We start from the raw sequence: 22,385 nt of genomic DNA on the forward strand, positions 1-22,385 counted from the left end.
TTCATTTATGATGAAATAATTCTTCAGTTGTGCATTTTGTAATCTGACACGCACATGTAATGCACAGAAACTCAAGGCTCTCTCCAAACAATAACTGAGATGACTACACTAGTATCACAGCCACTGTTAACTAATACATTTTGAAACGATGCAGAAGCTGCTGATGTGGTGGAGACTTTTGGAATTATAGCTTATCGAACAATTATATTATACTAAAACGCAAGTCGGGTGGCTCAGTGGTTAGCACTGTGGCCGGCAAGAAGGTCGCTGGTTTGAGTCTGCTGGGTCAGTTAGCGTTTCTGTGTGAAGTTTGCATGGTCCCCCCGTGTTGGCGTGGGTTTCCACCACAGTCCAAACACATGCGCTATAGGGGAATTGATTAACTAAATTAGCCGTAGTCTATGAGTGTGTGTGTGTGTGAATGAGTGTGTATGGGTGTTTCCCATTACTGTATTGCAGCTGGACGGGCATCCGCTGTGTAAATAAAAAACATATGCTGGAATAGTTGGCAGGTTATTCCGCTGTGGCGACCACTGATAAATAAAGGGACTAATCCGAAGGAAAATCATGAAAATGTAGGTCTACAAAACATTTGCACAATTTATAACGATTTACTAACAGCCATTTATAAACAAGTTTGCTGATTTAGAACTCAGAATCCTTTATTTACTTCCCACGGGGTTAATCGCATTTTACCTCTTACGTAATTCCCAAAAATAACGGGAGTCAAAGCAAAATCCCGCGAGCTCTCGCGATACCAGCGTGCTAGAAGGGATACAGCTGCGGCCGGAAGTTAGCGATAATTATTTATATTATTTATTCCATAAACAGTAATTGTATTTTATTAACATCTATCCCTACTCAAACCCTAAACCCATCAATTATGTTAATGTAAAGACAGTAATTATACAGAGTATTATTCATATCATTTATTAAAATACCCAATAACATGTTTTTTGTGAACGTCCACCCCTACTCCAAGCCTCACAGTGATGTAAAAACATTAATAATTGTTGTACAGTGTCACAAAACTATTAATTAATAATAATAATTAATATAATGCCACTTTAATGTAAGTATCCGCAGCTGTATCCCTTCTAGACTTTATCCGAGGGGAGAAGGTGTAAAATCTTGATGGGATACAGCTACGGATACTTACGTCAATATAGCATCATTTTTATGACCCTGTGCAGCAATAATTAATATTTTACATCACTTTGAAAGGTAGCTTTAGGGTTGATGTAGAGGAAGGCGTTAATAAAATAGAATTTAATAGGTAATTTAATAAATAATATGAATAATACTCTGTATAATTACTGGTTTTACATTTCCGTGATGGTTGGGATTAGCATTGGGGTAAGAGTAGATGTTAATAAAATACAATTAATGTGTCATTTTATAAGTAATGGCCTATAAATAATTCTCATAATCTTCTGCTCGCAGCTGTATCCCTTCTAGACTTCACCCGAGGAAGGGGGAGGCGCGTTACCCAGCATGCACCTCGGATCAGTGCGGAGGAAAATGAACTCGGCCATGTCGTGCTAAACACAGGCTGAAAGAAAACATTAAATCAGATCACCAAAATCGCTCTTCAGTCGGGTGAAACCGAGCGCAAAGAAGGCCAGAGGAGTCGAATATTCGCGTGGGAGTGAAATATTGCAGGAAAATGAGCGGAGGGACGCCTTATATCGGCAGCAAGATCAGTCTGATCTCAAAGGCCGAGATCCGATATGAGGGAGTTTTATACACCATCGACACTGAGAACAGCACTGTAGCTCTGGCTAAAGGTACACACACTCACATTCAACGACTCACATGTATACGCACGCACACACACACACTCGGTCTATATATACACAAACAGAGCGAATAAAAGAGTCAACACAAAGAACTGAGATGTAGCCACAGCTAACTGTAAACACAATACACACACACACACACACACACACACACACACACACACACACACACACACACACAAATCAGGTATAGACATTGGACGATAACTGTTTTCAAGGAATACCGCGGTTTGGAAAAGTCAAGGTGTTAAATCCACCAAAATGTTCTGCTATACCATCCTAAGGTGTGTGTAAGATTTATTTATTTACGTTTTATTAGGACAGCAGTATCACCAGCAGAAAAGCTCTTTAGAGATGCCGAACTTGTACAGAAATCTGTGTTTTTAAAATAAATGAAGACACTAGAATGATTAATTCAATTATTTCTTTCAGTTATTTAGCCTAACATCCCAGCAGGCACACAACATCATAAGTAGGGCTGGGCGATATTGCATAAAAAATAACCACGATATCAAGTGTCATATCATTCGATACCGATAATTATTGAGTATTTTTAACAATACATTTAGTAATATAATTCCTTAAAAAGGGATTTTTTTTAACCACTATTTTAATCCACCAAGATTACAAAGGCAGTTTTAATAGTCAAACACAAAAATATTTAAACACAATATCTCATCTCTTTATAATAAATTAAACATAAGTGTTGAAGAGACTTTTAAACTTGATAAATAAAATTTTGCAAAGTGTGTGCTATATGGTAAAGTGCAAATGCTGAACAATCAAAGCAAACTTGTAAGGTAGATCAACATCTGTAGCTTTCACACCGCGCTTTCTATAGCCTTCAGACTGAAACTTCATGCCTAATCTTTTTTTTAATCGATACTGACAATGGTGTTTGGTCAGTAAATATCGATACCGATTTTATCGCCCAGCCCTAATCATAAGACGTTAATATTAGGTTAGATGAACAGGGTTCATACAGTCCTGGAAAACCTGGAAAAGAAATTTTAAAGAGGCGTTTTAGAAAAACAAATAAACTCCATATGTTTTGGAAAAATCATGAAATTTTTTTACAATTATCTGTGTACTTGAATATATTTGAGACGAACTTCTACTTGACACTATATTTGATGGGTAAAAAATGCTATAACTTCACAAATCAAAGCAATTTCTTTCACTCGCTTTCACCGTAATTCAAGATGCATTTTGAGTGTCGTTTCCAGAAACAGTATCTAACTGCAGAGGTAAGCTATTGTGCGTGCTAAAGGCTAATTTGTACTAATCTTAAGTCTTGTGAAAACACAAGCCAACATTTATAACATTTTCACGCAAAAATACTTTTTAAAACTGATTAACAGATATGAAAATAAATATAAAATACATGGATTGTCCCCTTTTTGATATGCTGTAATAAATTTGAATGTGCATTTTTTTTTTCTTATCACGAGTACGTAGACATTACATGAAGCAAGAAACAAGATCATGAATATTTACGTGAACGTTTTGTAAAAGTCATTGAAAAGTTTTGGAATTTTAGTAGTAAAAATGTGAATGAACCCTAGATGTAGATTGTGACATCAGGTGTGCAAAATTCAATGTCTAGCCAGCGTCTGAGGACAACATTAATTTGACATCCAATAGCGACGTTGATATTTGGTTGATTTTAGGTTGTGTTGGAAAGTAACCAAAATCCAACGTCAAGCCAACGTCATATTGACGTCAAATACTGACATTTATTCGTCAGATATGGCAACCAAAATCCAACGTCTGACAGACACCATAGTGGTAACATTCAACGTAAAGCTGTAACATCATTAGACGTTGATTTTAGATTGGACGTTGGATTCTGATGTCAACCCGATTTTCAATTCCAAACAAAATGCAACATCCCCATGACGTTGGGGTACAATGTCAATCTGACGTCATGTTGACGACTTGTGCCTGCTGGAATGTTGGCTGTTCCAAAATATTTTAAATGTTTCTCAAAATAAAATATATTATGGTTAAAGGGAAAATCTTTTATCATCGAGGTTTTTTTTCCCCAGACATTTAAAAAGAGCATATTTTAGAGCAGTAATCACAGTATGGTGAAACCGTGATATTTTTATCAAAGGTTAATATACCGTCAGAATCTTAAACCGGCCCATGCCTAATCAGGTATGAGTTCGTTTAATATACACGCATCACTAAAACAGATCAGATAGTGATACACCATATTTACCACACATTTACACATAACCAGACTACAGGTCAGGGGGTGAGTGAGACTGTTTTATCATGGACTGACATTATTTAGCTGTTTCTGTAAAGACTTTTGTACAAAATCTTGAAAAAAATTATATTATTAAATCTACTTAAGGTTTACAGTGTAAATTCAATTAGAGCAACTTGTTTTAAAGTCTCGTATATCTACTAAAAGACATGCAGGAAATATTAATTTACAAACTGTATTGTACAAAAATCATTGAAAAATGTGCATATTATTAAGTGATATTACTGAAGTTAAAGGGCACATAGTTTACCTCTTTTTTATGATTTAACATTAATATTATGGTTCTTCTGAGTGTGCCAGTTTAGGTTCAGTTTAAAACACAATTCAGATTTTTTTTTATGTGTTAAAAGTGTCATGTTGGGGGCGTGTCCACAGTTCGCTGATTTAGGGGTGTGTTGCTTCACATGTAGACTAGTTTCGGCTTCCCGCCCAACGTAACAAGGGGGCGGGGCCATGAGCTCACCCGCTCTGCGTTTGCAACACAGACAGGCAGACTGAGAGGAGGAGCAGGAGTGAGAGGAACAGCATTCAGTCGTACATGTACGACTCTGACACAGACCAAGCAGAGAGTACAAAATCATTTGTGTCTTTGTACAGTTTTACAGCCAACTGTGCTAGTTTCAAGTGCCGAGCTTGTACACAGAAACTAATAACCACGCACACTGAATTAACTTTGACTGAGGCACCGGATGCGCCGCTTGAAGCCGCGACACGGCACACCAGACACTCTCTGTGGCGCGGCAGAAACATGAAGTGTCCCGAATCGTCGCGCCACGCATTTTTCAATTCTAAACATAGGTTTCTGCAGCAGTCCGCGGCGCCTAGCCGTCGACTTGAGTGTACCCTGATAGAAACCTATGTTTAGAATTCTAAAACGCATGCTAGTTAAGATCACAGGGAGCTTCTGTGATCGCGAGAAATGCAAACGGCTGAAGTATAAGGTAGACTCAATGAGAAGTACACATGTTTGCAAACCTACCTAAAGATACAACCAATAATTCCGATTAGAGCGATAATGTGGAGAATATTGATCTTGTGTTGAGCCCAATGAGCCTTGCATCTAAAAATAGAGCTAGCGTGTTCCTTTAGTGATATCGCTTCGACTCACGCTGAAAATGGCAGACGTGAATCAACAAACTGAGGATATGATGACGCGCCTGTCAATCAATATTGGTGGGCGGGGGGACCGCTCTCCTACCTAAAGTTGCGGTCGGTTTGAAAAACGCTCCAATTGGTCCACCGTTTTTATGTTGTTAAATTGAAAAAGAAGCACTGGGTGTGTTTATATCACCCCAATATGACGGTCTATACACCATACATGCACATATGTCTGTCCAAACAGCTTAAAAAGTAGATTTTTTACCATAGGTGCCCTTTAATGGAAGAACAGGCAAGTTAAATATTTTGTTACGCGTTTTAGTCATTAAGATATTAAATGGATGAAATGCAACAATCAGTGAGTCTAATGATGCTGGATGAAAAGGAGACACAACTGCTGGTTAAGTGCAACAAAAAGTAAATATGTAACAGAGAATGTCAAGCAATGAATAGGAAATGTAATTTTAAATAATAATATTAAATAAAGAAAACAGGAGTGTTGCCAAACCAAAGAAATAATTATAATAAAACGATCTAACTAAACCCCCACCCACTAAACTAACTAACTAAAGAAAAATGCAGAAGCAAAACCGTAATCTTCAGCTCGTAGCTTAACTAAACTTCATAACTACTTCAAAACATAATTACACATGTGGCAATGTCTTCATCAACTAACTAACAAATACAGATACTAAGCTGCTCGCATTACTAGAGTTCTCAAAGTACACACTGTTAGCCATTAGTAAAACAAGAGCTATTAATCCAATTCTCATAAAGATCCTTCAACTTCTCAATAGATGCTAAATTGAGCTGCACAAACTTATCTAATAAATCAATCACTTAATAGAGAGAAAACTAGAACGGCAGCAACAGCAATCAAACTAAGCAAAACACAAGTGAACAGGCCGGCCGACAGAAGTGAGCCAAGCACTCCTGAAGAACAGCGCAAGTGCACGGCTTTTATACTGTGCAGACCAGCTTCTGATTGGTGCGCCGATTGAGTCACGATGGTGATTGACAGCCCTTTCGACCAATGGTTGCACACCTAAAACAGCACAGGACACAGCGGAAAAGAGAGAAGAGCACGCAAAACAGAAAACAAACAACAAAACACCACAAAACATACGTGAAACGTGACAATTTGCATAAAAAAATGTAGTAGACTCAATGATTAAGTTGGTTTTATATCTGCATATTCTATTTTTTCTACTTAATAATATAATTCCAGACAAGTAATCTTTGCAAATTCTGAATATGAAAATCATAACATCAGTCAGTGTCTATCAAACAAACATCATTTGCTGTCAATTAAATAGTGCTGATGTTGTTTTGAAGTCATTCTTGCATGTGATTTCAAACCCAATATTCAAAGTAGCGTGGTAACAAATATAGGGACTAGGGCTACACAATATATTGAGCATCGATATCGCAATGTGTGCGTCTGCAATGGTCACATTGCAAGATGTGCAGTGTTGAGTTATGAATATAGATGACCAGAATCCACAGCTCAAAACGCATATATTTATGGAGACACTGCAGAATTGAACATTCTCATCTGTTTTAAAGGCCTATGAGAACATTTTAAAGAGTTTAAAGCATTTTAAGAAAACATAAAAGAGCATAAAAACATTTAATTAATTGAATTATTTATGACTATGCGATTGCTCTTTTACATTTGATTATTCAATTTCTGTACTCGACTCTTCCCAGAAAACCGTAAACCACTGTTTATTATTGATACTGTTATATTTATTTTTATGTATATAATAAATTACATAAAACATATTTATATTTCCCTCTCATACAAATCATCATCAATGTAATATCTTTCCAAATAGAGCCATTTAAGTCATGTGGTGAAATTGTACTTGTATCGCAATATACAGTTGAAGTCAGAATTATTAGCCCCCCGGAATTATTAGCCCCCCGGTTTATTTTTTTCCCCAGTTTCTGTTCAATGGAGATTTTTTTTAACACATTTCTAATCATAATAGTTTTAATAACTCATCTCTAATAACTGATTTATTTTATCTTTGCCATGATAACAGTAAATAATATTAGACTAGATATTCTTCAAGACACTTCTATACAGCTTAAAGTGACATTTAAAGGCTTAACTAGGTTAATTAGGTTAACTATTCAATTCAATTCACCTTTATTTGTATAGCGCTTATACAATGTAGATTGTGTCAAAGCAGCTCCACATAAAAGGTCATAGGAACAGTGTAGTTCAGTTTGTATTGTTTAAGTTCAGTTGAGCTCAGTTCAGTGTGGTTTAATAATCACTACTAAGAGTCCAAACACTGAAGAGCAAAACCAACGATGCGCAGCTCTACAGATCCTGAACCATGCAAGCCAGTGACGACAGCGGAGAGGGAAAAAAACTTCACTAATTGGCGAAAGTGAAGAAAAAAAAAAAAACTAGGCAGGTTAGGGTAATTAGGCAAGTTATTGTATAACGATGGTTTATTCTGTAGACCAGGGGTCACCAAACTTGTTCCTGGAGGGCCGGTGTCCTGCAGATTTTAGCTCCAACTCTAATCAAACACACCTGAATGAGCTAATCAAGGTCTTACTAGGTATACTTGAAATACCCAGGCAGGTGTGTTGAGGCAAGTTGGAGCTAAACCCTGCAGGGACACTGGCCCTCCTGGACCGAGATTGGTGACCCCTGCTGTAGACTATTAAAAAAAAAAAGAAATTAGCTTTAAGGGGCTAATCATTTTAACCTTAAAATGGATTTAAAAAAATTATAAACTGCTATATTCTAGCTGAAATAAAACAAATAAGACTTACTCTAGAAGAAAAAATATTATCAGACATACTGTGAATTTCCTTGCTCAGTTAAACATCATTTAAGAAATATTTTCAAAAGAAAATAAATTTAAAAGGGGGGCTAATAACTCTTGAAAAAAATTGCAATGTCAAAATTTTTCAATACCATGCAGCCCTATTAGGGGCCATGTCACGGATTGTCACTATTCAAAAATGAGCGAATGTGCAAATATAAAAAAACACTTTACCTCAATAACTCAATAGCCGTATTTCCACTATGGGGCCAGTGCGAGCCAGGGCTTTAATCGGGCCAGGCCGGGCCAATAGCCCGGGAGGTTGAGAAATGAGGCCGAAATCATGTCGCGTTTCCACTGTCGGGCTAGTTGCTCGCAGCGCGTCACGCAAACACTGCCCCCAGAACGTCCCCCGAATCAAACGTCACACAACCCGTCACACAACCCGCCCACTTCAGCGGGAACAAAAAACTCAAATTATAACCACAAACACAACCTGGCATCACTACGAGAGCTGGAAGATGGAGAACACTGAAGCGATTGCTTTTTTACTGTTTGTTTCCTTGGCCCAAATGTTCAGAAGAGCCCTGGTGTCCTCAACTGACTTTTTCTTCTTCTTAGTGAGTTGATCAAGCGTGATAGCAAAACAAATGTAAGGGAAGAAAGCATCTTGTCTCCTCTTTACCTGACAGGAAAACTCCGCCTTTGTACGTAACCCCGCCCCGAAGCCCCAGTTGGCCCTCCTTGGCCCAAGGTATTCGGCGGGCCGAAAAAGGCCGGACGCTGGCCCCAAGGAAGCCCCACTTTGGCCCGATTACGCCCCGGAAGTGATAGTGGAAACGCGACTGGCCTTGGCTCGCCCTGGCTCGCTCGCTTTAGGCGCGATAGTGGAAACGTGGCTATTGATAATCTAAAAAATCTCCAGTTTTCTGCTGGGGCACAGATTCTGTGTGGGCCTAATTATAATTAAGAAACCTTAACATTCTGTAACGTTCTCCTTTTTTCACTTGCAGTGAAGTCTTTTGGCACTGAGGATCGTCCCACAGACAGGCCTATCCCACCTCGAGATGATGTCTTTGAGTACATCATATTTAGAGGAAGTGACATCAAGGATTTGACAGTGTGCGAGCCGCCCAAACCCACCTGCAACCTTCCTCAGGATCCTGCAATCGTGCAGGTGAGCACAACACATTCATGTTTGTCTGCACTGACCTGTGGTTAAGCTTATGACAGGATCCGATTTTCTTGTTGCAAATAATTAAGTTTTATTATGGAATTATCATGATATTGACCTAAACTGCAACTTGAACAGGTATAATAACTAAAAATACATGGTGGATTGCCTTATTGTATATGCATGTTCAGAGTAAATAAAAGTTTCCAAACTAAATTGCACAATGATTATAAAGTACAATAGGTAACACTTACCTATTACACTAGTTAATGCGTTAAAATAAGCAATGAGAAAAATACAGATTTATTAGTTACTATGTTAATATTAGTTTAAAAATACAGCTGATTTTTGTTAGTTATTAACTCTATTTAATAACACAGTTACAGCTTATTGTACTTTATAATTTTAACATGATATTAGGCATTAGCTAACACATGAAATCAAATAAGATTAATAAAGGCTTTACAAGATTTCATCATGAGTTTAGTTAAATGAACTAATGTTAACAAAGTCTTACTCTACAGTGTTAACGTACAGCAGTCCTATAAATAGTCAGAGTTTTTAATCAGTATTTCAGCATGTATTCGGCCAGATTAACATGTGAAAATGTTCACGCTTCAACTCTTTAGCTAATAAACACATCAAGTCTCCGAGCATTTTCATGGTTTTGAACACCACTGCAAAATACAGTAAATTAGGGCTAAACGATTAATCAAATAAGATTTGAAATGTTGTGATAGGCTAATTGCAAAGGCTGCGATATAAATATATAAACATAGCTCTTGCACAGGCTGACTGAGTACAGGTGCTTTGCTCTCTGTGTCTGACAGTGCAGTTTTATCAGTGGATTCACAGCAGATCTGATCATTAATGAACCAAACCTGATTCCTCTTGATTGACAGAGCTCCATGCAAACAGAGAGACAACAACACTACATGAAAATCATAATATTTGTTGTGGTATTTCAAAGACCAGCACTCATGGATTAACATCTGCACTTTTACTTTATTTTTATTGAACACAAATAATGTGATTATTCAGACATCCGACAGGTTATAGTAGCAATAATTACTAATAATGTGTCAAGTCTCACAATATTGTCTGATAAGAAAGCTAAATGAAAATATCATTACTTTAGTGTGTAAACTACAATATTGAGACTAATCTTGATGTTACAAAAAAAACTGCAAATCAAATTGCAATATGTCCAAATAAATGTAATTAGATATTTTCTCTAAATTGTTCAACCCTAATAGAAATACTCCTAAAAAAGCACTTCAATTATAAATAATTGTTCACATGATTTCACTATTGTGCATGTTCATGGTTACATTATTGAATATTGCTGTATGTTTACCTGTGGTGTTTGTGTGCAGTCCTCTTTGGCATCCACCGCCGGCCCCACAGCACCTTCCTTCCAGTCATACAGCCCCTTCAGTCGGGCCCCGTACAGCCAGTTCAGTTCCACTCCGCTGGTACCGCAGGCATTCGGAGCCGCAGTTACAGCCGGTGAGTTCACACTAGCTTTTCTGTTTCCTACAATTGGAGCTGGTGTATAGAAGACAATAGGTGCGTCCCAAATCGTGTACTTGTGCACTATTCAATGCCAATTTGTAATATAAATAGTGTAAGTTGTCCATTCACACTGAAACATTCGTGTTATTCTAAAAAGATTAAGTTCACTTTAAATACCCAGACGATGCACTTATTCAACCGTTAAAAATAAATGTGTAATGTTGGACACTTCACACACGCAACGCTCGCAGCTTTGCTCACATAGCCGAAGGAGTGGAGCTGTCAAGGTTTCTTTATTTTTTTTATTCTGGATTGTTCGAGCAGAATTCACTTAATTATTATACCACCTCCTGATGGTGAATATGGTAATACTCAGGGCTGGTACTTTTGGGTAGTTTGGTCATTTATTTCACTAATTTGGCAGCCGTCAAACGTCTGAGATATGTTTGAATGTCTGCTTAGTAAAAACACACTAAATTCATGTACTGTGCTGTTGAGTGTGTAAGTGCATAGTGTATAGCAATGTTCTCAAACTTAATTCCTGGAGGAACGCAGCTCTGCACAGTTTAAATAAAACTCCTGCTGAATAGTTTCTTGTAGTCTTGATTAGTTTGATCAGTGGTGTTCAACTAGAGTTAGAGCAAAACTGTGCAGTGGCCCTCCAGGAATCAGGTTTGAGACCTATGGTGTATAGTGTGCCGTTTGGGATGCAGTACAGGGATTAAATTTTTTTGCCAAATATCAAATTAAATGGGAGTGTCTTCAAGTGCTTTAAGGTCAAAAGTTACAGTAAAAACAACTTTTTTTTCATGCTCTGGTCAATTTTGAGCTATTTTGCTTCAGACTATGGAAAGAAAGCTCCCAGAGTAGCTCTATCTATTTGCATATGTAGATCTCTGAATTTTAAAAAGCCATTTTTAAATTAGTTCATTACGTTTTTGTTTACTTTTTCCCAGTATTAATATTCTATTATCTTTTTTCCAACTACTTTTTCTTATGTCTTTCACCTAATTTATGTAATGTTTCATTGTCTTATTTCTTGCTTTTGAGCTTATTTTCTAATTAATGGTGTGATTTGAAAAACTCATTTAAAAATATCCACTAAAAAGTTCTTAGTCAAGAGTCAGATTTCTGTTTTGGAAATGTTTGTCATTTAGTTTGCATTACCTTAAGAGATGTCTTATTTGCATAATTAAACATGATATTTCAGAAAGCTTGCAAAGAAAAGGTTCTGTTAGTTTACACACCTGTGGTGTTTCGATTTAAGAGTGTGTTTATTATTTGTCCTTGTAAAAATGCATGGAAAGTAGGGCTGCACAATATATCATTTCAGTATCAATATTGCAATGTTTGTGTTTCAATAGTCACGTCGTAGGATAGGCAGTGTTGAGTTTGTATTATAATTCGTCATTTGCATGTGTTTTGATGCCTGTGATTGTATAATGACTTTAAAAGCATTCAGAAATTGTACCATTTGTGATTTGAACAATGATTGATTTTGAGTTATTTTTATTTGTATCATTCAGTTACTGTACTTCAATACTGTTAGACTCTGGAAATGATAAAACACTTTATTCCAATTGTATTTTTTTCTTGATTGTGTTTATAGATTGTTATGCATGAAAATACTCACAACACATGCAAAAATACAGAAACACACTGCAAATAGCACAGACCACATCAGAAATGTGTCGGTGGACACTGCAAAGTTTATAGATTGTTTATTAGATTTTATTGAGATGCACCCCCACTGCAGAATCATCCCAATTTATCTAACATTATAAATTCTTTCTAAATAGAGATATCTAGAGTTGAAATTGTGATGTATATTGCAAAATGAATACAAAATAAAAAAAATATCGCAATGCTAGACTTTTCCAATATCGTGCAGCCCTAATGAAATAGCCTATGGCACTGACATGTCATAAAAATGAGCTGGTATAAAATATGGATGTCTGGTCTGACAGGCAAACTATGCACATATTTGATGTTTCTCATGTCGCACTAACATCTTTTATATTAATTGCTCAACAAATGTTCAGAGAAGCAGAATAAACTAAGTGAATGAACCCTTCTTGAGTTCTGCCTTAATATTATTATAATTGCTGCCAATTTCTACATTAGCAGACAAAGGATTTTGCTCATTTTATTTTTGTTAAGCTTCCCTGTAGAGCATGGGTCTTAAACTCAATTCCTGGTGGGCCGCAGCGCTGCACAGTTTTACTCCAACCCCATATAAACAACTGATCAAACTAATCTGGGTGTTCAAGACTACTAGAGATCATTAAGCAGGTGTGAGTTGGAGGTGGTTGGAGCTAAAATCTGCAGCGCTGTGGCCCTCCAGGAATTGAGTTTGAGACCATTGATGTAGAAGATACATTTTTAAATCATATGGCGACTCGTCAAATTAAGCAACATGTAAGCAAGCAGGCGGATCCTCTAGAAGGGTTGATTGCACGTTTGCTTGCTGATGAAGCTTCGTATGAGGGTTTTTTTTCCCCCAGTCTGACGTGTTAAAGGCCACACTTAAAGTTGTGCACTTCCTCCCCTCACAGGAAGCAGCTCAGGTCCTGCGTTCAGTAGCGAGGCGAGCACTACTGCCCCTCTTTCCCCTCACTCTCGCTCGCTGAGTGCTCACAAACCCGAAGGTAACCGGAAAAACCCGACGCTAGCGTATGGAGAATGGCTTTAGTGTTGGTCTTTTGGCTCGTGATTATGCTGGAGTACAGCATGTGTCTTTGCCGTGTGCTAGTTTGATTCTCTGCTCTGTCAATTAGTGACTTATTTAACATAAAATCAAAATAACAAATGCTGGTCTGTATTGTGCACAATTCATCAACACATTTTTCTAAATATTTTTCTGTGATTTAATACATTTCAAGAGCCTCCTCCATGTATCTGCTTATTTCATGTAAGGATTGATGGATAAATATGTAATAATATAGTAGTCCTGTCACAATAATCAATATGTCGACTTATCACACAACACAGACATGACCTCGATTATTTTAGGTGATGCAATATATATCGCTCATACATAAAAACCAATCCCAGCATCATTATAGCTGATTGTACAGCATCTCTATCTCTATTGTCTGTGTCAGTGTGGTTAAAAACACTCTAGTATTTACTAAATATTACTGTAGTATATTCTCATGTGGGTGTCTGACAGCTGAAAATAGATCTGGCAGCAGATATCACAGCCTCTGTTACTCTTTACCTCGCACTTTATTGTCAACATTTATTATTATTTATTTAGGCTCTGCATTTTCACATTCTGATTCCAATGCCTCATTATTAAATCATGTAAATGATATAATTAAATTAAATATTCCTAAGAATGAAATCTGTGTTCTTTGGAAGAGTGTATTTGCACTGTGATCTTATTATATTGGCATTCTGGTGTTATATAATGAGTGGCATAAAATGGTCTTAAAGTGACATAATATTGTTTAGCACAATACATTTTGTTGCAGTATATCATACAACAAAATATAGATATCATGACCGGCCTATAATATAGTCCAATTTCATAATATCTGCTTAAAGAGAAGTCATGTCTTCTGCATAGGGAACTTCTTGGAGTTTAAAGAAAAATTGGGTGAAATGTCGTCTAAGGTGTGCTGATGAATTGTGGACACTAATGAAATCTATAAAGACAACATGAAGAAACCAAATGAATAAATTCAGTTCCTTCTTTGCACAATTCATCATTCATAATGATTTAATCTTATTAAAATGCACGAACTTATGCATTTCTTAAACACCTTATGGTTGTTGTAAGCAATGCCATGAATACTGAGTTTCCACAAACAAATAAAATAATACGATAGCTTACTTTACAGTCCAGTCAAATCTGAATCATTTCTGGGATGCATCAAAATACAAAAGTCAAATGCCTTGAAAAAGATGCTTATTTCATGTTGTCTTAATTGATGTTTTGGGTGTTAAATGATACCGAGTTGCACTGATGTTTTAAAGTCTAACTGGTGTGCACATGGTTGATTTGATGAGTCTGAATTCTTACTTTTCAGGTCGTTCCAGCCCATCTCTAGAGCCCTCGAGGAAGACCCCCACCCTGGAGCATGCTGTCCAGACGGCTCCGGTCGCTCCACCTGCGGCTACCACCAGTGCAGTGAGCCAGAAGCCTGCAGCCACCCCGACCCATCCTCCTCACCCAGAAATCCGCTGAAATCCAGGAGCTGAAAGGTGATAATCACAGCATTTCAGAGCTGGGAAATTCATAATTAATGTAGAGATTAGGGCTACACAATAAATATTGTTACAGCGTCGATTTCGCAATGTGTGTGCCCGAAATAGTCACATCGCAGGATATGCAGTATTGAGCTGGAATTATTATTCATCAGCACCACCAAATTATAGCCATAAGAGTGAAAGTTGACCTTTGGCATGTGTTTTAAAGGCATTTCAGGATCATTTGGGCGCAAAGTTCAACATTTGTAACTTTAATGAAGAATAATTTGACTGAAATGTTAATACATGGACGACTACACAGTGTTGTTTTACATTGGACATCTAATTATTCCATTTCTGTAGCTGAATGCTTATTTTAACTCTTTATTATTCATTATTGTACTTTTTTCTTTGCTCTATTGTAATTAGCTTTGCTTATTTTTTTTATGCATTATTCACACCTGTACAAAATCACCCCAATCAATCTAAATGAATGATTTATTTCCAAACAGAGAAATTGTATTCATGTCGTGTTATTTATATATATATATATATATATATATATATATATATATATATATATAGATAGATAGATAGATAGATAGATAGATAGATAGATAGATAGATAGATAGATAGATAGATAGATAGATAGATAGATAGATAGATAGATATACACACACACATCACAGAAAAACAAAATATCGCAACGCCAGATTTTTCCAATATAGTGCAGCCATAGTAGAGATGTTGTTCAGTCATTGCAAAAAGGCTTGTGTGTTTGTAAAATGGTAATTGTATTTTGTACATATATTACACTATTCTATTAAATGTAAATTTATTCGCCATTTATTCTCCCTCAAGAGTTTTTTCTTCTTTTGAACACAAAACAAGATATTTTGAAGAAAGCTGAAACCATTGACGGCCATAGTAGTAAAAACAAATACTATTGAAGTCAATGGTTACAGGTTTCCAGCCTTCTTCAAAATATCTTTTTTTGTGTTCAACAGTAGAAAGAAACTCTTAAGTTTATAACAAGCAAAGCGCAAGTAACAGACCGAATTTTCAGTTTTGGGTGAGCTGTAAGTTAGTTTAGTTAAAGCGCAATAAAACAACAGTTGTTGATTATTGTGCTGTACATACCTACAAGTAAATGATCAAAAATAAACAACAGAATAAAACAACATGGAGTACATCCAACATACCACACAACATCAAAGATAAATAAGACACCATATAGGTATAATAGGAGCAAATTTCTCCCAATTTAAAAGCTCCTTCTAGGAGGTGTAGTTGAAGTTTCCTTCTGAACAAAAGGCGCACTCACACTATGCTATCTTAACCATGCCCAGGCGATTTCCTGATTCATTCGAGAAGTGTGAGTGCTCTGAATTAAGCTCAGGAGTGGTTCAGTTGGCCGGTCCTGGCCCGGTTGGAAGTGGCGTGCCAGAGCGCTTGTAGTGTGAGTGCAAAGCATGCCTGAGCCCGAAACTGAAGATGCGACGTCACTTTTAGGGGACTGTTTCATATGGATTTATTAATTATTCTTTCTGTTTAATAAACACAAACTGTCGTAGGTTATTAAAGACCCAAAACCCCTCACTGCACGACAGCTGCAGCTTCAGCAAACCTTCTAATACCTGCAGCACGAGGATCATTTATGAGCGTTAAACGTGGTGGATCTGTTCGGCGAAGTGTTTGACTGTGTGTCACTGCATCCCAAACAACTAAAAATAATACAAATAATATATCTAAAGCAATCTCCACTGTGCTGAGCGAGAGCGCTTCTCTTACTGAACAGTCGCATCATCGATGATATAAAAATGCAATGTGAGTGCAGGGAAAGGGGATGAGGGACAATCGTGCTTTGGCACAGCTCAAGTTAACAGTACCTAATGTGAGTGCGCCCAAAGATTCATTGGAAGTCGTTCTAATAGACATGGGTAGCCCATTCCACATTTTAGGGCCTAGTACAGAGAAAGCTTCATCTCCTTTTTTTAAATTTGTATCCGGAAACTATTAGCATTTTCTGGTTCGATGACCTTAAACATCTGCCAGATATTTTAATAATAATAAGATTTGAAATATAAATCAGAGCCTGGCCAGTTAATACCTTAAAAACATACATACACTCGATTCTAAAACATATCGGCACCCAATTGAGGGAGCACAGGGTAGGAGTAATGTGTTCAAACTTACGGGTGCCAGTAAAAAGCCTAGCAGCTGTATTTTGGACCACTTGAAGACGATATATATAGGATTGGCCAACACCCACATAAATTGGGTTACAGTAGCCCAAGCGTGATGATATACAGGCATGGATTAATCTCTCAAATGGTCTCTTTAATAGTTAATTGTGATATATGTTGTTCATCTGCAGCATTGGAAGCTCAGAAGGTTCCTCGGCCTGAATTGGATTCAACAGGCCTGACAACAAAGACCCAAACAAACGGCACTCTGGAGGTGAGTTGATTAAACACTTTTGCCATGCATGATTACATTCTGTCTCATATGTGATTAAACGGTTGTTTGTTTTTCTCTAGGAGGTGGTGCTCCTCTAATGAGGAGGGGGCGGGGCAGCGGTGGTGGAGGTGGTGGTCAGCGTGGGCGGGGCAGGTTTAATGGCCGTAGAGATGGACCAATGAAATTTGAGAAGGATTTTGATTTTGAGAGTGCAAACGCCCAGTTCAACAAGGAAGAAATTGACCGCGAGTTCCAAAGCAAACTGAAGATTAAAGGTACTACATGTGTTTGCATCATCGCACGTTTTGGAGATTTACAAAAAAATCAGTGGTATATGCACAGTTTACTCCTTTATTACAGTTGGTCAGCATAGACGGTCTATTGTTTCCAGCTTGTGTTTAAGATTTAGTCGAGATCTTTCTCTAGTGTTTTATCATGGTTTCCATACTCTCATCTGACATTGTAATGTAACCGTAATGTCATGTTTCCCTGCAGATGAGAAGTCAGAGAAGACTCTGAATGGAGAGGAGAAGACTGATTCAGGTGTGGAGACCCAAAACAGTGAAGGAAACGCAGATGAAGAGGATCCACTGGGACCCAACTGCTATTATGACAAATCAAAGTCCTTCTTTGACAACATCTCCTGTGACGACACCAGGTCAGATCTCTGCTAACTAATGATGTAGTATTTCCATATTACACTGATTTCACCTTTTGATTGAATTACAATTCACAAAGCTCTTGATTTGTATATGTATATATTTAGAAACAGTTTAAGTGCATATCAGTTCTTTAAGAAATAATTCAGTTTGTGAAATGATGAAATAATGATTTTGTAGAGCTAAATAAGCTAAAAGACAAACCTGTCCTGCATTTTTTGTCTTGGTTAACAGAAAACAAAAGGTAAGTCAAATGAATGCAATTGCTTTTTCATCTGAAAGACATATGCAACTTTAATTTTATTATTTATGAGGGTGCTTTATATACAATAGAGAGTATATTGTCGTCTTTGATAAGTCTACTTTTTTAATGCTTTTGTTTTTATGCATTAGTGCAGAATCATTGTGATGCTTTGTGATTCCTCAGCTCTGCTTTCTACTCCAGTTTGTTGTTGAAAGCTAAACTTTTATACATTGGTGGCGTGGTAATGTGTTGTGAAGTTGAATGTATCCTCTAATAGATGTGCTCTCTGTCTGTTCTAGAAAGGAGAAAGCAGCAGGTGCTTTTGGAAGGTGCGTCCTTCATACAGAAAATGTTTCAACATGCAACATGTTCATGATTCATACTAACTACAATTCAGATTGCAGAAATTCAAATGGTGTCATGCAGGATTAATTTCTTCAGCTAGATTTTAAAATAACTAGTACATACACAAATCATGGAAGTTAATTGATCAATTTTTGTAATGTATACAAATTGTAAACACATACATCACTGTGTTAAACTATTAGTAATTAATAACCTGAATACTCTCTGTTGTAAATTTGTCTGTGATATTTTATAAAGATGACCATTTTTATCAAAAGTTAACCGTAAACTGTTTTACATTTGTATCTTATGTTTTTATTGCTGTTGATGTCTTGTTAGAACTTTTCATTATTATAGAAAAGTGATATTTATAAAATGTTGTAAATTAAAGCTGGGCGATAAATCGATTAACTCGAGTGTGAAGTTTACATCGATTAGTTTTGAGTGAAAATCGGTTTACACTTTAACACATGATGGCCTCCCCTGGGTTCCATAGTTTCCCCCCCGCATTTGCCATAGAAATACACAACATGGCAGCGTCAGCAAGCAAGGCAGTCCTCGCTGCAGCCCGCAGCTTGATGACGTAATGGACGATCGCCTACACCTCCCCCTCTCCTAAACCCAACCATCACAGTAGTATGGGTGTTAATCCTAGCAGGCGGTACAATGTCCACTATGTTATTGGACCTGCTCCTGTACATCATTGGGAATCCATTTAAATCATTAATCAATTATTTTTGGTGGATTTTTTTAAAAGGCCGTATCGCCCAGTCCTACTGTAAATTTGATCTGGTTTTGCCAGAAAATAGGCAAAAATAATGGCAATAAATTCAAAATCCGTTATTTATTTCCATCATATACTATAAAATTAAAGTTGTGTAAACCTTCTGAAGATTAGAAAGAGTGTTAAATTTGTATTATAGGGTTTGAATCTTGCACAGTAACAGGCAACATTATTTTCAGCATGGCAAATGACACTGTATTAAATTGCATTATGCTATATTTCTGTGTCAGGGAAAGGAGGCAGACCTGGGCGGAGGAGAGGAGGATGAATGCGGAAACGTTCGGTATTCCGCTGCGTCACAATCGTGGCCGTGGCGGTTTCCGTGGCCGAGGTGGTGGTATGGGTTATCGTGGCGGACGTGGGCGTGCAGCCAGCAGGGGCTCCTTCATGCCCTCCCGTGGGGGCGGGGTCTGGATTTGGGGGCGGAGCTGGATTCAGGGGCGGATTCAGAGGTGGCAGAGGAGGACGAGAGTTCTCTGACTTTGAGTACAGGGTTAGTACTAATAATAATTATTACTGGAAACACACAATATGAAATTGGTAGTTAAATATATTTTAATAATGTGTTGGTTTTCTTTAATAAAGCTTAAAAAATGTATTGTGTTAAAAGGAAAATGAGAACTAATACCACAAAATATAAATAATTGTTTTATTATTATATGTTCTGAATTTTATTTTAAAAAGGTACATAAACTGAATTAATCTATATAGAAACTATCTATCTAGATTATACATTTTTATTTTGATACCAACAATTACAAATTTACAAAAATATGTTTACTAATTTTTAATAAATTTTCATAACTCTTTTTTCATTTTTGCATTTTGCAGTGGAGAATTCATTTGCAAAAAACATGATTTATGGAAATTTATGTAAACGAATTTCAAAAATATACATAACGAATATACAAATATTTATAGTTTTATTTATGTTTATATCATGCATATTAATGAAGTTGCATCTCAATCACAGTAGAGCACGCTGATTGGTTCGAACCAAGTCATTATAATGAATTAATGATGAAAACTAAGACGTCACGTTGTATTAGCCAGTACAGACAGACAGTCTCCACACTGGAATTTACACAGGGATGTCATGGCCGTGACGCAGCTTCAACATTTATTTTCAAACCGGAAGAACGAATTTGCTTGAAATAACGCAGAAACAACAATTTTCACTTTTTAGTGAAATATATGTGTGCTAATAGTGTTTTTAGCAACGTGGAACACGTATATGACTGTCAACATCTCAAAATGTGTTTTGGTGTTTCGTGACCCTTTATCAGATTAAATGAATCAAAAATGGCTGTTTACATGGTAGACTCTTAATCAGAGGTATTGTCTTAATCATATTAAAATCAGATTATTTATGTCCATGTAAACGGACTCATTGTTTAAAAGACTTTATTGTGGAAAAAATGTTTCTCAGCTTTTTAAACGTTTGAACAAATAAAATCAAGTCAGAATATGTCAGGGGTAATGACTGTAAATTTCTGGCTTGACTGTATATTCATAGTGATATTTCTAATATGTGTTTTTCTTTTGTCCTTTTACATGCCGTTTGTTTCAGAAGGAGAACAAAGTGGCGGCGTAGTCCAACCCGAAGGCCAGATCATCCGAACAGCCAAGATCACCGCTCATCCACGTCTAGATTAACGCTTTGGTTTTGGACTCCAGACTAACAGGGACAGCCTCTCTCTGTTGAACACCAGCGCAGGTCTCATGCCTGCCTTCAGCTGGACAACGCAGCTTTCAGTTTATTTCCTCCTTCCTTTTTTAGAAAAAGAAAAAAACCCATTTGATGTTTTTGGAAACGTTTGCTCTGCGTTTGATACGTTCTGAGGGGAGAATTTGTGTACAAAATGCCGCAACTTCGGTGGAATGACGATGATGATTTCTGGTATTTTTGCATCAACCTTTAGTTCCTTTCGTAATACCAGAGGATGGTATTTGATATTCTGCTAGGTGTACAGAAAACCCCGGCTGAAACTGTGAGCGCTCTTCAGTCAAATAGCTTTTGTTCATTTTTATTTTAATTTCCATTGGTTTTGTTATATCTATTGAAGCAGCAGAACGCAGTCTAGAGTTGTCAGAGCTAATCCAAATGAAATAACATTCAGTTTAACTCAGACAGCCCGATGGATTCACATCCAAGCCGGTTTGGTTCTCATCCGTTTCTTAAACATCGATGCTTTTTCTTCATGTTAAGTAGAACTAGATTATTATTATTATTATATGTACAGATAAACCTCTTCTATTTGGTGCATTTTGCCCTGTAAACAGGCTTCATCGTCTAGCTATAGGTCAGTTAAAAGAAACACATCCTGGTTTTTGATTGAATGTATGGATGAATTTCAATGTTTTGGTCCTCTCTATGCAGGATTAGACTGCTGTTCTGTCTTTAAAATGTATTTTGTATTCAGTGCCAGTTATTCTTGCCTTTTGTTGTCGATTATGTCAATTTCCAAGAGGGCTTTTTTTGATATAATAATCTCAACACGACGCCCTCAATTGACGAGCCCATCACTGTTTATTATGATGATCTTCTGGAAAGATCCTGAACCCTTTTAAGAATCCGATTGATGTGTTGAAATTGTGTTCATGTGCACTTTAAAGACAAACGCCGCGAGTCTCACATGATGATGTGAAAGCAAATCTGACGTCATTTCATACAGCCAGATGAATCTAAGGCCAATAGTACAGTCATAGTAATAAAATGCATCGTTTAGCTGGATAAAACATTAAGCGTCACTCAATTCAGAAGTTCCTGGTTTGTGATAGTTCTGTTATCTGTTGATACACTCGTGTGTAAATGTGTTATTTCAGGTACCAGCCGTCTATTGCTCTGTTTGTTTACGCAGCGGCCCATCTCTTCCCCATTGAATGTCACTGAAGCACTAGTTCCTGCACTGTTAAATGGGAGTCAATATTTCTTTTGCTGTGCTTCGTATTTTTAATTTGTGTTCCAGACATCCAAAGACTGAATTGGGGATAACTTAAGAAGCAGAAGTACTTTCTTTCTCTCGGATGGCTCTGTGTTATTATGCC

The 22,385-nt window shown here is 37.0% G+C and overlaps 1 protein-coding gene across 1 annotated transcript; it reads left to right on the top strand.

Moving 5' to 3' along the window:
• Window positions 1-1,505: 1,505 nt before the first annotated feature.
• LOC130245945 (protein LSM14 homolog A-like) lies at window positions 1,506-20,966 on the top strand. The gene is given in 14 exon segments (XM_056478733.1): window positions 1,506-1,787; window positions 8,975-9,138; window positions 10,512-10,644; window positions 13,206-13,298; window positions 14,685-14,809; window positions 14,811-14,859; window positions 17,223-17,258; window positions 17,261-17,305; window positions 17,386-17,580; window positions 17,801-17,963; window positions 18,508-18,537; window positions 19,568-19,742; window positions 19,744-19,830; window positions 20,908-20,966. Coding segments are annotated over 14 exon segments (1,440 nt in total). The 5' UTR covers window positions 1,506-1,666; the 3' UTR covers window positions 20,932-20,966.
• The last annotated feature ends 1,419 nt before the right edge of the window (window positions 20,967-22,385 follow it).

The sequence above is a fragment of the Danio aesculapii genome, chromosome 18 (assembly GCF_903798145.1).
Source record: "Danio aesculapii chromosome 18, fDanAes4.1, whole genome shotgun sequence".
NCBI lineage: Eukaryota > Metazoa > Chordata > Actinopteri > Cypriniformes > Danionidae > Danio > Danio aesculapii.